The following is a 15,183-nucleotide window of genomic DNA, read 5'->3' on the forward strand; positions in this document are numbered from 1 at the left end:
TTACACTTCTGTATCTTTTTCTGAACACAATACACAGGACTGGTAATCAGGCTGAAAAATAATAGTTTCTTACAGAAATTTTATTTCTCAAAATGAAGCTAAGGTAAATTTGTTTTGTTTAGTTATTAAGAACAAAAGGCTACAATACCAAGAATAACGTGGAATAACCTTGAAATTTCTAAACGCAAGTATAATAAAAATGTTACAGGTAATCCTCGACTTCCAACATTCATTTAGTTCAGGGGTGTCCAAACTTGGCAACTTTAAGACTTGTGGACTTCAACTCCCAGAATTCCCCAGCCAGCCAGAATTCCCCAGCCAGCTGGCTGGGGAATTCTGGGAGTTGAAGTCCACAAGTCTTAAAGTTGCCAAGTTTGGACACCTCTGATTTAGTTACTCTTCAGTTATGGCACTGAAAAAGTGACTTATGACCATTTTTCACATTTATGACCATTGCAGCGTCCCCATGGTCATGTGATCAAAATTCAGACCTTGGCAATCGACTCATATTTATGACAGTTGCAGGGTATTAGGATCGTGTGATCACCCTTTGCAACCTTCTCACAAACAAAGTCAATAGGGAAGCTGGAGTCACTTAACTGTGTTGCTAACTTAACAACTGCAGCGATTCACTTAACAACTGTGGCAAGAAAGATCATAAAATGGGGGAAAACTCACTTAACAAATGTCTCACTTGACAACAAAATTTTTGGGCTCAATTATGGACGTATGTCGAGGACTACCTGTATTAGAATAAATTAATGTATCTTCTTTGGGTTTGTTTAATTAAACCTATGTCAAATAAGTTTAATTTTGAAAAAAAATTCAAAGAACATTAAAAATGCTTTATGTACATGAAATATTTTCATCCTCTAAACATAAACACATTTTTCAGAAGAGAGAGAGAAAAAGATCAGAGATAGGTGTCGTTTATAATGAAAAAGGAAGCATTACTTCTAGGCAATATAATAATACATGTTAATGATGTCCAGTAGTACACTAAACACAGCCCTTGATTTGAGAAATGAGTTGGTGCATTTAGGCCACAAAAATAAGAAATATAGTAGTATGTTGCAATGAACAGAATTAGAAGAAGCCTAGGCATCATCATACTTGTGTTTAACTTTGGTGTGGAGTCTATGCAATGAAACAATCGCCCCTCCTTGTGAACTGAAACTGCCGCAATTTGTGAGCGCTTTATCTGGCAATCAAACATTTTCCGTATTTTCCTTTGTTTTCCCTCATAAGAACAATGCTGGAGAATTAGTAGATATGCATGCCTGCTACATGCATACTTATGACTCCATAAATAACGGTGTGAGAGGAGGAAAATATGAACCAGAAGATATTCAAGCTATCCTTCTGCTTCTTCTAGATGGATGAAATATATTCCCTGAGTTTCTTCCTTCCATGCCAACTGTTTCAAGAGTCAGGTTCTCTGAGGTTCATAATCCAAGAGGAATTATAGAAGAGAATACCAGGTCCGAGAGACAGTCTGTCCTCAGTGCTACAGAAGCACCCATGGCCCCTTGCTAGAAAGACCATTTCCCTTGCCATTCAGACACAGGAACCTTCATAAGGAAACATCATAAAGAAATAATTTGCCATCACAGGAATGTTCCTGAGTTGCTCACAGCGCTGTTTGTGTTTCCGAATGAAAAATGCTTCCAAACATTTCCTAGAAAAAAATGGAGGTTTGGATTATAAACTGATGCCAACTTTACTAACAATGTGTCACAAAATTACATTCAAATCCGATGTATGTCTGGACTATGGCTTATGATAAACTTTAGTTGTAATTAAGTTATGGCATTGACCAGTAGTTTAATCGTGACTAATTTTTCCTTTTGGTTTTGGAGAAATTTAACCATTATGAATTCCTTATTACTTATGCTTAGATTTTATTATCTGTTTACTCATAATTGTGTGCTGCCTCAATTTACAAATTTTAGGCAGTTTATACTATAATAAAATACAGAAGCAATTCATTATAAAGCAATATAATCCCGAACAAAGAAATAGAACAGTTAACATTTCACTTTAACCATCGCTGAATTCAACCACAGCATGGTAACACTGATTACTGGAAGGTCTGTGGGAAGACGAGTGTTACAGCTAGTGTCCTAAATATTAATAGGGACATCTTGAGTTTAGGGAGCAGCCTATTCCAGATGAAGGAAGCGATAGCAGGGGCTTAAGTCCCACACCATCTAATTCAGGAGTGGTATTCAGCAGGTTCTGACCAGTTCTGGAGAACCGGTAGCCGAAATTTTGAATAGTTCAGAGAACTAGTAAATACAACCTCTGATTGGCCCCGCCCCCCATCTATTCTCTGCCTCCCGAGTCCCAGCTGATCAGGAGGAAATGGGGACTTTGCAGTAACCTTTCCCTGGAATGGGGTGGGAATGGAGATTTTATAGTTTCCTTCCCTTGCCATGCCCACCAAGCCATGCCCACCAAGCCATGCCCACAGAACCAGTAGTAAAAAAATGTGAACCCCACCACTGATCTAATTCCCTTACAGTAAGCACGATTGGGATGGGCAGATATGAATCAAAACAGAGGTCTCATCCCTTTCTCAAGCCACGCAAGCCAGAGAGATAATCACCAACCACCTTGAATTGCAATTGGAAGCAAATTAATATCTATAAATTATGCAATTCCTGCAACGGACTAAGTGTACTAACTGAAAGGTCTAAATGTGTTCAGTAGCAGACCACGTACAACAAATTGCAACAATTCAAACATGAACATGAGAGATAATAGACAGTACATCTGGCAGAGGAATGAGTCAGTGTCTTCATTTAATATCATTTTGTTTTTTTAACTGACCTCTTCCAAATTTTGGAATTCACCACTGCTATCTTCCAGAGATTCATCTGAAACAGAGACTTCGATCTGATTTGACCTCTGAGTAGGAAGAAATGGCTTGTTATTGTTTATAAGATTAACATATGACGATAAAGCTTCAGAGTCTATTTTTTTATCAGCATAAGATTCTAGAGAATTCATTTCATGTAACATACATTTCAATAAGTTCATGAATCAATACACACATATATAAGATGATTAACCCGAGTTACAGCATAATATAAATATTGTATGGGTTTTTTTCAAGAGCCACTGATAATGTTTCAGCCTTGTAAGACATACATTTAGCAGATTACAAACTACAAACGATAATTATGATACATGTGTCATAGCTCTGAGTTGCAATAAATGTACAGTAGGTGTGAACCAGCATTTCCTATCTTAACAATAGCATGGTATACAAATAATGTTTTAGGGTGGTATGATATTTTAATCAGCTCTGTCATTATCTTTGTGCTTCAAATACCAGTAAAATTTCTGGATTGTATAATAAATACTTGACAGGAAGTATTTTAAATGCTTAAGGAATAGAGCTGGAAAAATATAAATGGAATTCATAGCTGGCAATTATCTTCTATTAATGTACTCAAACCAAATTATTAGACATCCCATGAAAGACAAGTCCTAGAATACAAGTCCTATGTTTTTCAAAGTTTGGGGTAACACGATTATTCCTCTAATTCTCTAATAATTTATTAAAGAAGAAACAGACAGTGGAAATCATTCTAGGTTTGAAAAAGTGAATGTATACAACTGGGTTTAACTGTAAATATTCATATATACCACTTAGTATTTATTTCATATATATTATGTAGACTTAGTTTCAGAAAAGATTATTCTAGTCCTATAATTCTGTTCTAAGACACAAAATCTAAATTCAGCTATCTATAAAACCTGAGCTTAATACTTTGCCAGGATCCAAGTGATTACAAGATTGATTGAAATTTGTATCCCTTTATGGAGTAAATATATTTGATATACAAGAAAGATAAAAGCATTTAACAGAATAACAGAGTAACGGAGTTGGAAGAACCTCTATTCCAACTCCCTGTTCAAGCAGGCGACCCTATTCTATTTCATACAAATGCTTGTCCAATGTTGTCTTAAAAACCTCCAGTTTTGGAGCACCCACTTGGACACAAGTTGTTCCACTGATTAATTGTCCTCACTGCCAGAAAATATCTCCTTACTTCTGGGTGGCTTCTCATCTTGATTAGTTTCCACTCATTGCTACTTATCCTGCCTTCAGGTGCTTGGGAAAATAGGTTGACCCCCTCTTCTTTGTGGCAGCCCCTTAGATATTGGAACACTGCTATCATATCACTCCTAGTCCTTTTTTTAAATTAAACTAGACATGCTGAATTCCTGAATCTTTGTATGTTTTAGCCGTCAGTATCCTAATCATCTTTGTTACCCTTCTCTGCACCTCAATATAATTTTTTATATTTGGCAACCAAAACTGGATGCAATACTCCAATTGTGGTCTTACTTTTACAATTTAAATCACTTCAGCATCCTGATGTATTTTCTTTGACGTACAGCAAAACTAGAAAGCAATTCTGCAATTATACTTACATCTTGCTGGCTGGGGAATTCTGGGAACTGAAGTCTATATATCTTAAAGTTGCTGAGTTGAGAAATGTTACAGTGACCCATGATCTCCGTAACTGAATAGAATCTGGTGGTCTTTTTAAAATACCTCCTTTCCCTTTGTGCGTTGTGTACAACGTAGTAGATTTACTTTGAAGGCAGATTTCTTTGAAAACTGCAGCATCAGCTGATGTTTCTAAATTTTAATGTGTCATTACAGATCAAACAAGCAGATTTTATATGTATGTGGCCTTTCAAGCCAGTTTTGATTCTTGAAGACTACATAGAAAAGTCTATGCAGGTCTCTGAACAGAATTTTATTTTTAGGGAAGTGGTTTACCATTGCCTTCTTCCTAGAGCTGAAAATTACTGACTGGCCCAAAGTCACTCAGCTGGCTTTGCCTTCTGATTTCTTCTGATTTCTAGCTCAAGGCCTTTAACTACTATACCAACAAATATATGGTTTACTTCTAGAATGATTTAACTTGCCATTTCATATATTCAAGTAAGGCCATATTTGTGTACTGATGGTAGCAAGTCCATTTATCATCCCAGTCAGATTTAGGTGAGATGGTAAATGTGCTCAAATCAGTGAATGATTAAACGAAATGCTAATAAGCTAGTTTGACCTATATAAAATGAAGATATTGCTGATCAATAAGCTTTTGACCAAAGTGATTACATGATACATTGTAAGAGTAAACAGAACTGGTCCTGGTTTAGCTTTTCACAATAAATGCGAGGAGGAGGGGGAGGGGGAGGAAGAGGAAGAAGTTGTTCTTCAATGGATTTTGTCTCTAACTTGACTTTCATGGAGTTTAAAATAAGAATTTATGATTGCATATATGCAATAACTAAGATATGAAGTGTGATTTGTCATCTTGTGATTAAATAAATTACAAGCAACCATTTTCATTATATATCACATTTGATTTACACTTATATAGATCCATTTTTATATGCTTTGTTCATTATGCTTATGTTAGAGTGTCAACAATTGTGTTTCATCTTAATTTGTAGTATAATAAACTCAACTAGATTTACAGGAAAAGTAAGCTATTGGGTTGTTTCAAAATAGTAGCATAATTAGGACTGGGCAAGTATAGCCTTTGAATAGAATTTAATGATAGTAAAACTACAAATAGAATGGAATTCAAGTAAAAAAATAAAATGAAAACGCCTGTTACCAAACTCATACTGTTTTCTGATTTTAGCTGCACAAAATCTATCTTTCCCCAATGTCTACACTTCTCTTTTTCTCCTTTTAGAATTTTGACTGCTAAAGTTAGCTTGGCCATGGCAATGGAATTGCCAGCTACAGTTTTGGTGGTCATGAGAAAAGATGGAAGAGCATACATGATATCATTTCTGTTTTTTGAATTGTTGTTATGTATCCATAAATGGGGATGCGGTGGCTCAATGGCTAAGAATCTGAGCTTGTTGATCAGAAAGGTCGGCAGTTTGGCGGTTCGAATCCCTAGCGCCCCATAACGGAGTGAGCTCCCGTTACTTGTCCCAGCTTCTGCCAATCTAGCAATTTGAAAGTAAAAATGCAAATAGAAAAATATGGACCACCTTTGGTGGGAAGGTAACAGTGTTCCGTGCGTCATCAGTATTTAGTCATTTTTTTAAAAAAATTAAAATCAGGGTATGAAATAAAGTAGTAAATATAACTAAATAAGTGAATTATTTATACCTCTTCTAGGACAGAATGACAAGGAGCTCTGCTGCTGTTCATTGTTGCAAACAAAACAGCATCATGGATGGACACAAAGAGGTGACAAGGCTCAAGACCTCCTTCTTCAAAGACTCCACCAATGCGAATATCATCGTACACTTGAGCTAATGAAAAGACAAACTTAACATTACTGATTGCAGCTCATTTCTTTTTCACTATAACTGCTGTTAGAGAGGGATTTCCAAAACCTTTTAAGTAAATTAAGTAAACCCTATTGTTGCTTTCATCTGAAGTCCAAATAGTTTGAACAGGAAGATTGAAAGAACTGTACTGCCCCTACCTGGATAATGAGCTTATTGAGCAATATACTCAAACAGAGTTGATTTTACATAGCTGAACATTTTTCAGGGAACAGGAAAAACCTGTACCCCTTAGGACTGGCTAGATAACCTTCCTTCTTTGAAAGAAAATAAATTTTAGCTCTGCCATGATAGTCAGTCAGTTGAGCGTTTTGAAAAATTTTAAATTGTTCCTCTCCATATATGTTACTTTTGGAAGCCTTGTGCTGTGTAAACTGCTTTATGAGCCTGATCATTCACCTATGGTTGAGTTTAAACTTTGAAGCTATCTTGCATTTTAAAAATAACCCATGCAGCTCATATGTTTGTGCATGCATATTACTAGAAAGTTACCTCAAATAGTTTGATTTCATTTCTGCTCTTTTCAGGAGCTAGTACTGCTGTAAACTTTTTCCTTGCCCTAGATCACTAAAAGTCTATTTAAAGTGTTTTTGCCTTGAAAAAGAAGCCTTTGAGTCAATATAATTTTATCAGTTTTGTGTTTGTTTTTAAATTCTAAAAAAAAACAGAAGATAGCAAAATGAAACTATTGCTTGAACTGTGATTTTTCCAGTCGCTGGGCTATACTATATTTGCATTTGTAAACCTACATATGATATGATATAGTAAGTGAACATTCAACTTTTGATATTTGCCACCAGAAATGGTTCTGCCTCTTGTTAAATGGAAGTCAAATGAAGTTAGGTATATGGGTTTGTCTCTTTACCAACAATTATCAAATAGCTTGTTCTATCGGCTTTGTCATTAAAGTTCTTGAAATATTAAATATCCATATTTCCCTTATTCACTACCTCTTTCAATTGTTTTATTTGTCTTTATATATTAAACTCTGAAAACATGGCTTCCTTATTAATCTGTAAACCACCCTGGATATTTTTCAGCTCAAACAGTATCGCATTCTAAATAAGTAATAAAAAATAAAATTCTTACCAGGTATATTTGCAAGAAAGACTTTAATCCCAATCCTTTGATAGTTGGTACACAGCTACACAAGAAGACAAAATGAGACAGTGGTGATGGATTGATTTCAAATAGTTGTGGCCTTAGCATTTACATGCATTCATTTAATGTGTAAGTATTAGATATAATATGTTAAGCCCTTTTTCTTTTCTAAAAAAGCCAAAGACAACACAGCACTGAATTTTCCAAAACGGCCAGTTATTAATGATGCAATATATAGTCTAAAACCAAATAATTAGAACGGGAATGGAAATCATAAGACTCACTTTTATTTATAAGGTATATCTTTGAAAATGAAAATAATATTGTACTTGGTATATAGAATTGAAGCCACAATCTCCATCTCTTTATTCTGTGGCTTGCTATCTAGTACTTAGTCAGAAAGTTAAAATAACAATGTAAAAACTCATATTTTATCGACTGAAGGTGCAATATTTGTTTTTTTGTTTGTTTGATCAACAGAGTGTTAGTTGTTACTTTGGTTTCACAAATAATCTCCTGGCTTCTCACATGTGTTCTCCAGAGACAATATAGTCATTCTGACTATACTGAGTTGCCCATCTTTCCAATTTGCAGCCAGAAGTACAATGCTACTTGTATCAAACTTTAGTCCTGATTAATCCTATTTAAACAGAACATTTTAAAGACCAGCTTCAGTGAACGAGACAGGTTCCAAAAAAAAACAAAAAAAAAAACCCACATACCTTTCCCAAAGCTTTTGTACCCATCAGATCCACAAAGCAAACTCCACTCATGTCAAGAATAATGGTGTGGAAGTTAACAAAAGGGGGTGCAAGGTTCATAGGATCAATTCCAGAGGCTGGAATAATGCTGCAGTTACTATTCCTATGGTCAATTGTGTTCTTCTGTTCACATGAGGTATTATTTGGATTTAAAGAGTTCACAGCTGGGTTGAAGACAATATAGGAGGAGATGCTGCTGCCATTGGCTGTCTGGTTATTATTGGTATCTATTGGAGAGCTGCTTTCAAAATCCTTATGGAGTTCTTGCAGAGACACAGTCTGTAACAAAGAAAAGTAGTTATTTTACAAATCTGAGCCAGGTGCTCAGAATATTTAATGTGTGATAAATATATGTGTAAATTAGTATTTTTTCTTTCCAGGATGAAAGAAAATGCCATTTTTGCCTAACTGTAGGAAACCTCACTTATAACCTAGATAATTGCTTGGTTACCTTGTCTTTTCTGAAGATAGATTTGAATCTGCTCGTTTTCTGTACTGCTGCTGTCACCTTTTCTTGATTTTTCACAAACTTTTTTCTGGCCAAGTAGACTTTGATGGGATCCACACCAGTCTGTTTAGAGGGAAAAAAAGTATTTAGTTGCATTATCTTCCTACCTGGACTTTTTGGATATTTGAATGTCAACCTGACATATAAATAAAGCAGTACTATTTTTTCATGCTAAGACATAAAAAAAAATAAAGCAGAGGACCTCAACTTAATTAATTGGAATTTTTTTTAGCATCCAATAATAGAATTTATATTAACATATCCCTGGTTGGTTTTTAAAACCATATATTGAGACTATAAAAATATCATATGAAATAAAATTTAATTTATTATTAGATAATAAACTATACCAACATCTCTCTGGGAAACACTGAGGAAAGTTAAGATATAATTTTGCAGTATAAATGTTTGCCCATCGGATGCTTTTCCTTTGCAATAAACTTCAACAAGCAGACATTATATTTAAGAAGTTTAATGCCATCGATCAGTAAAAATATTTTGAATAAAAGTATCTCTTCGCCTAAAATAAAACATTAATAAAATATTAAAACCAAAACTTGAAGCACATCGTAGTAATAAAAAAACTTAAGGGAAGTAACAATATATTCACTTCTTCTAAACAAGATATCAGAAGAACTGTCAATCTTGTCTCCCTGGAAGATAACTGCAAGGAGCCTTCTCATCCACAAGGCCAAAATAAATTTAAAGAACTATGTGTGTGAGTGCGCGCACACACACATGTGCATGTGTGTGCATTTGCGTGTGTGCATGTATGTGCATATACAGAAATGATCCAGCCTTTTGTTTCCAGTTTGGATATGTTTCCTCTTACCTTTGCGATAACTTTCTCCCTGAATATTTCTGAATTAGCAAAATATAATGGGGAGCAGTAGGTGACAATTTTAATCCCTTCTATTTCTTGAACCTACAAAACAAGAGTGACAAATTTCAGTAAGAGAATATTTCATGGGACCAGCAAAATGAGAAGGAAGACAAAAAAATAGAGAGAAGTTAAATTATACTTTGTCTTTTTAAAATATCAACAATAAAAATACGTATTGTTTTTCAATCACGGATTAATTAGGGCAGCAAAATAAGGGCTATATGTTTAATGCTGTATATAGTACAGATATATAACCTTTGTAGATCGTAATGATGCAATTTCAGGTGTACTACAAAGTCTTTTTCAGATTAAGTCTTTTAGAATTTTTGACATAGAATGAAATTTAGATTTCTCCAAAATAGTTGCTGCGCTCTATTTTTTAATGTGATGAAAAAGGGAAGTTCTTTAAGGCATGAAAAATAATAGGAATTATATTACAGAATTTGATTTAATTAGAATTTTAAATATGACTATCACTACGTGTTGAATCTTTTATTCTTGATGAATGTATTTTATTCTCCTTATGTACACTGAGAGCATATGTACAAAGACAAATTCTTTGTGCGTCCAATCACACTTGGCCAATAAAGAATTCTATTCTGTTCTGTTCTGTTTTGTTCTGTTATTTTCTTCCCCTTTCTGGTTCAATGGCAATAAAAGTAAGGAGCGAAGAAAAGAACAGAAGGGTTTTCTAGTTCTGCTCACTTTCTTCCCTTTGCCAAAGGGATAAATAAAATAAAAATTTCATCCTTTGCCATTAAACAATCCAGGCTTCAAATGAAGACTCCTTTTTGAAAGGATTGCTTATTTTCTCTCTTTCTGGTTCACATAACATCTGCTATAACTGAGAATACACTTCAGCAATATGTGCTATGTGTATAGGATTATTGGGGAGAAATGATTCATTTATGATGAAACAATGGTCTCCAACCTTGACAACTTTAAGCCTGGTGGACTTCAACTCCCAGAATTCCCCAGCCAGCAGAGTTGCCAAGGTTGGAGACCACTGTGATAGAACACAATGGTGGATGGCACAAGAAGCAGCCACAACTTAGGCTCCATTCCTCTGGCAGCGCCTGGAAGCTGTCCACTGATACCATAATGTCACTATAGGGTTTCAATGTATTTTATTACTGATTCTCTGCATGCGCAGAAGCGTCCGGGCAGGTGGGAGTGGGCAGAGCTGCTGCCATTGCCGGTTCTCCCGATCTGAGGCGAATCAGCAGAAACCCACTTCTGACTACAGTACATCCAATTCTTTTTTTATTGTTTTTTTTTAAAAAATTGAGTGAATGGGTGAATTAAGAATAGGTAAATTAAGAATTGAGGCAGCCCAGAATAAAAACCATTTCCATTACAGCTTTTAAAACTATTTCCAAAATCTCCTATTTTCCCATAATGGCACCAACATTTTGGGTGTTGGTAGTCAACAGTGCTTTGGGCAAAAGAAAAAGAGATTGGACTGGACCTTTGGTATTAAATTATCTCATTGCATTTACACCATTTGCCTCCAAATGTGATATGGTCTCATGAAGCCTAATATCAGATCGTAAATGTCAGAATTATGGGTCCTCCAAATAGTGTGGTTTTATACGGAGACCTTCTTGATTTTTTTTAATAATCCCAACCTATTCACATGAGGAGCAGAAGAACTCTAAGGATAAAAGAGTTACTTTTTCAATATTGTTGAAATAAGAGCCAGTAGCAATAATGCAGGGGATGCGATGGCTCAGTGGCTAAGATGCTGAGCTTGTCAATCAGAAAGGTCAGCAGTTCAGCAGTTCAAATTCCTATTGCCGTGTAACAGAGTGAGCTCCCATTACTAGTCCCAGCTTCTGCCAACCTAGCAGTTCGAAAGCATGTAAAAATGCAAGTAGAAAAATAGGAACCACCTTTAGTTCCGCGCTCCTTTGGCATTTAGTCATGCTGGCCACATGACCACGGAGATGACTTTGGACAGCAGTGGCTCTTTGACTTTGAAACGGAGATGAGCACTGCCCCCTAGAGTCAGGAACAACTAGCCCATATGTGCGAGGGGAACCTTTACCTTTACCTTTAGCAATAATGCTGATTCACAGATTATGAAGCTATAATATTGTTTGAGCATTTTGCCTCTCAGTTTCAAAACTATGGCTTCATTGGGATAGGCTGCACATCATATCCAATCAAACAAAAATGTTTTATAGTTTAGCATTATATAGAAACCATAATCACACAACAAAGTCAAATCACATCAATATGGTATGAAGCTCTTTTGTTGCTTCCATTACCTTGCTGTAGACTTTGGGGTTCTTATATATATCAGTAGAAGCTACAGGGCCGAGGACAGAACCGTTGCGACTGGGAAAGAAAATAATGGAGCATGAATGTTAAATTACAGATAGCTAACAGATGCAGTTTACAAGAAATATGCACACAGCAGTAAATGCTAAAGAAGAAGGTGATTTTTTAAACCTGATAATTATCAAACTATCATTGGTCTGTTTGCAGGAGTTTGAATCTAATGTTATCTTCTGTAGAGTGAAGGAGAAAAGAAAGCTTAGAAAGGATTGTGTCTTTGGTGGCATAAAAGCACATAAATAAATATTTGTAAGGAATTAGCTCTCATGCATAAAATACTAGAGAAAATCTACACAAATTAACTGGAACTATGTTGAATTCTTTCCTACCCACCCTGGCCTGACTGATTAATTTTGACGTTGGGAGAGGTTTCCTTAGTGAAAGAGATGAAGGGTGTGTCTGGAAGCAATGCACTACTAATCATATTCAACTATTCTTCCTTTTTCTTTGTCGGAGATCATTACCAGGTGATGGGAAAGCTTAGTCCTTCAGAGTGGAAGACAATATTTGCACTCTGTAGGAGTGAAGGAATGAGATGGAGCAAGAATAAGTCAGGATGGGGAAGCAGTCACGATGCAAAGAACTAGATAGATAAACAGGTGAGAACTTTCATCTGATGCAGACATACATGGAACAAAAGAACCTCATTTCCAGATCTTGTGGAGCAGCAGAAGAGTTTTAGATAGCTCTGACAAAGTGATGAGGAGTGACTTCCAGAGCAATCATGGGGAATTGGCCAATGGAAGACAACTCTTCAAAATACATCTGCTGCATTTATTGGAAATTCTCTAAGTGAATTAGGTGCACTGGTTTTACAATATGCCTATGTGGTTGTTTCTGCAGTTCAATCCTTCTCCCTGCTGCTAATGAACTAAGTGGCCTACAATTTTGGATGTTACCAACCAGCATCCAAAGAGTACTAGATTGGGAATAGCAGAACTGGATTTTCAGAGAAAAGAAAACCTCAATGGTTTTTAGAGAGTTTGATTTAAAAAAAGGGTGAAGATTGCAGCCACAATATGACTGAAGCTCCAACCATTTATTTTATATGCATTTGCAATGCAAATGAAAAGCATGTTGAACTTCAGTCACACCATTGTGGCCACCATCTTGATTATTTCTCCCAATATCCAGTGAATTCCTCTGGAAGAAGTAGAAAATGTGTGTGAATCAACACGTTGTCTGAAGCATACATTGTTTTCCCCTACGTGAATGCATGATAAAGTTTTATAGATATATTTAGAATACAAAAATACACTGAAATTAAGAATTGAAAATGAAATAGTTATTGTGGAGATAGAAAAGGATGAAATTTCATGGAAGTGGATTATTTATTACACATGCAACTGGACATTTATTACAATACTCCTGCATGCAGTGGTAATCACAAAGATACACTTCACAAGTAAATAATCACAGTACTTAATCACAAGTAAATACCAAAATGTCACCAGGTGAGGGCAGACTAATGATAAAGAATTATCTTCCTAAATTAATGTTTTTCAAACCTGGCGATTTCAAGATGGGTGGACTTCAACTCCCAGAATTCCCCAGACATCATGCCTAACACAGACAGGGAAGCCCGCATCAGCACTGCCAGCATCGCATGTATACTGTTCACTGTTGCAAATTCCTACCGCAGAAAAGTTTCTCTCTATTGGTTTGTTAATCTATAGCTGGTGTCCCAAAGGTGCTTTTTCAGGACACAACGCAACTTTCTTGTTTTTTCCTTTTGAAGAAGCTTCTTCATCTTTGACAGGATAGTGGAAGGATTTATACTTCTTGCAGACAGCTGGTCATTTGCATCCTTTTAGAGCAGGGGAGTCCAAACTTGGGAACTTTAAGACTTGTGGACTTCAACTCCCAGAATTCCCCAGCCAGCCATGCTGGCTGGGGAATTCTGGGAGTTGAAGTCCACAAGTCTTAAAGTTCCCAAGTTTGGACACCCCTGTTTTAGAGGGTCCCTGAAGCACCCTCTTCGTTGAAGCACCCTCAGGGTCACCTGAGCAGTGCTCCTGGTCCTGTAGTTTGCAATATTTTTCCCCTCTGGAAATCCATTCCTACTCCCATATCATTCAAAGGGTGTTCATCCCAAACTGTATAGCTAAAAGTCTGTAGAGGTTATCAGTCATCCAGGTCATGGTTGTCCCAAAGATGAAAAAGAAAAGAAGAAATAAGGGAGTCGAGTTTTTCCTCCTGAAAAAGCACTGTTGGATTTCCAGAGAAATAATTGCAGGTTACAGGACCAGGAACACTATTCAGGTGGCCCCTGAGGACACAGCTAAACCTCCAAATGCTTCAACGACCCTCTAAAAGGCTGCAAATGGCCAGCTCTCTGCAAGGAATATGAATCCTTCCATTCCCCACTATCCTGTCAGAGCAGAAGAAGCTTCTTGGATGAGAAGCGAAATGTCTTCAAAAGAAAAAACAAGAAAGTCCAGTTGCTTCGTGAAAAAGCATATTTGGGGCAGCCATAACCTGGATGACTGAGAATCTCTACAGACTACTAGGTGGTGAAATTCTCACATAGTGGATTTCGCCATCTTAATTTCATGAGTGGAAGTACTTTATAATTGTATCTTCTGATGCTTTGGACTGTAGACATGTAGAAAAAAGCATGTCTTGTCCTTTGCCATAAACGATATTATAGGATTTCTGTGCTGTTAGAAACCAGCATCTTTTGCTTTCTAAAAATTACTTCCCTGAGAAGAAATACCAATGGACAAGTAAAGATCCATCCAATGTTTACTTTCCTCATCTTTCCTGCTCTTTTTCTCCTTTTCTATCATGCCAATTAGAGAATAGATAAGAATTATTCCATATTTCCATAATCTGTCCAGCACCTAAAACACTTTGAATGCTTCCTAAATGTTTATTTACCACAATAACAATAATACAGTTCATAAGCACATCCGGATGCTTCATAGGCCAATCATGTTTTACCTGAGGTTAACAGAGAAGTATAGCACCCAAGACTGGCTTTCACAAATGAAGTCATGCTGTGGAAAGATTAGCTTAGGTCAATAAACCCTTTACTTCTTACATGGAGCCCTTGATAAGCAATAAAAGGAAATTCCCTTGTGTATACAGGGCAGAAGTACTTTCCTATTCCATCCTTGGAATATGTTCACAGGAAAGATAGATTAGCAGTTTATTAACAGTGGGTAGTTCCTTCATGTTCCACATAACATTTTCATTGACATTTTGACATAAATTATGGAAAATGTCTCTACTGATGCGTTAATACTCAC

General features: G+C 36.2%; 1 protein-coding gene across 1 annotated transcript in view; it reads right to left on the reverse strand.

Moving 5' to 3' along the window:
- Positions 1-393: 393 nt before the first annotated feature.
- Positions 394-15,183, reverse strand: part of SLC26A9 (solute carrier family 26 member 9) — a 56,921-nt gene continuing 42,131 nt past the window's right edge. The window contains exons 14-21 of the mRNA XM_081948574.1: positions 11,863-11,932; positions 9,542-9,634; positions 8,653-8,772; positions 8,163-8,480; positions 7,429-7,483; positions 6,158-6,303; positions 2,833-2,910; positions 394-1,678 (exon numbers count right to left, since the gene is read on the reverse strand). Coding sequence (XP_081804700.1) covers positions 1,631-1,678; positions 2,833-2,910; positions 6,158-6,303; positions 7,429-7,483; positions 8,163-8,480; positions 8,653-8,772; positions 9,542-9,634; positions 11,863-11,932 — 928 coding nt within the window. The 3' untranslated portion in view covers positions 394-1,630. The remainder of the gene's footprint in view (positions 1,679-2,832; positions 2,911-6,157; positions 6,304-7,428; positions 7,484-8,162; positions 8,481-8,652; positions 8,773-9,541; positions 9,635-11,862; positions 11,933-15,183) is intronic.

The sequence above is a fragment of the Natrix helvetica genome (genome assembly GCF_964273705.1).
Source record: "Natrix helvetica genome assembly, chromosome: 3".
In the NCBI taxonomy this organism is placed as follows: Eukaryota; Metazoa; Chordata; class Lepidosauria; order Squamata; family Natricidae; genus Natrix; species Natrix helvetica.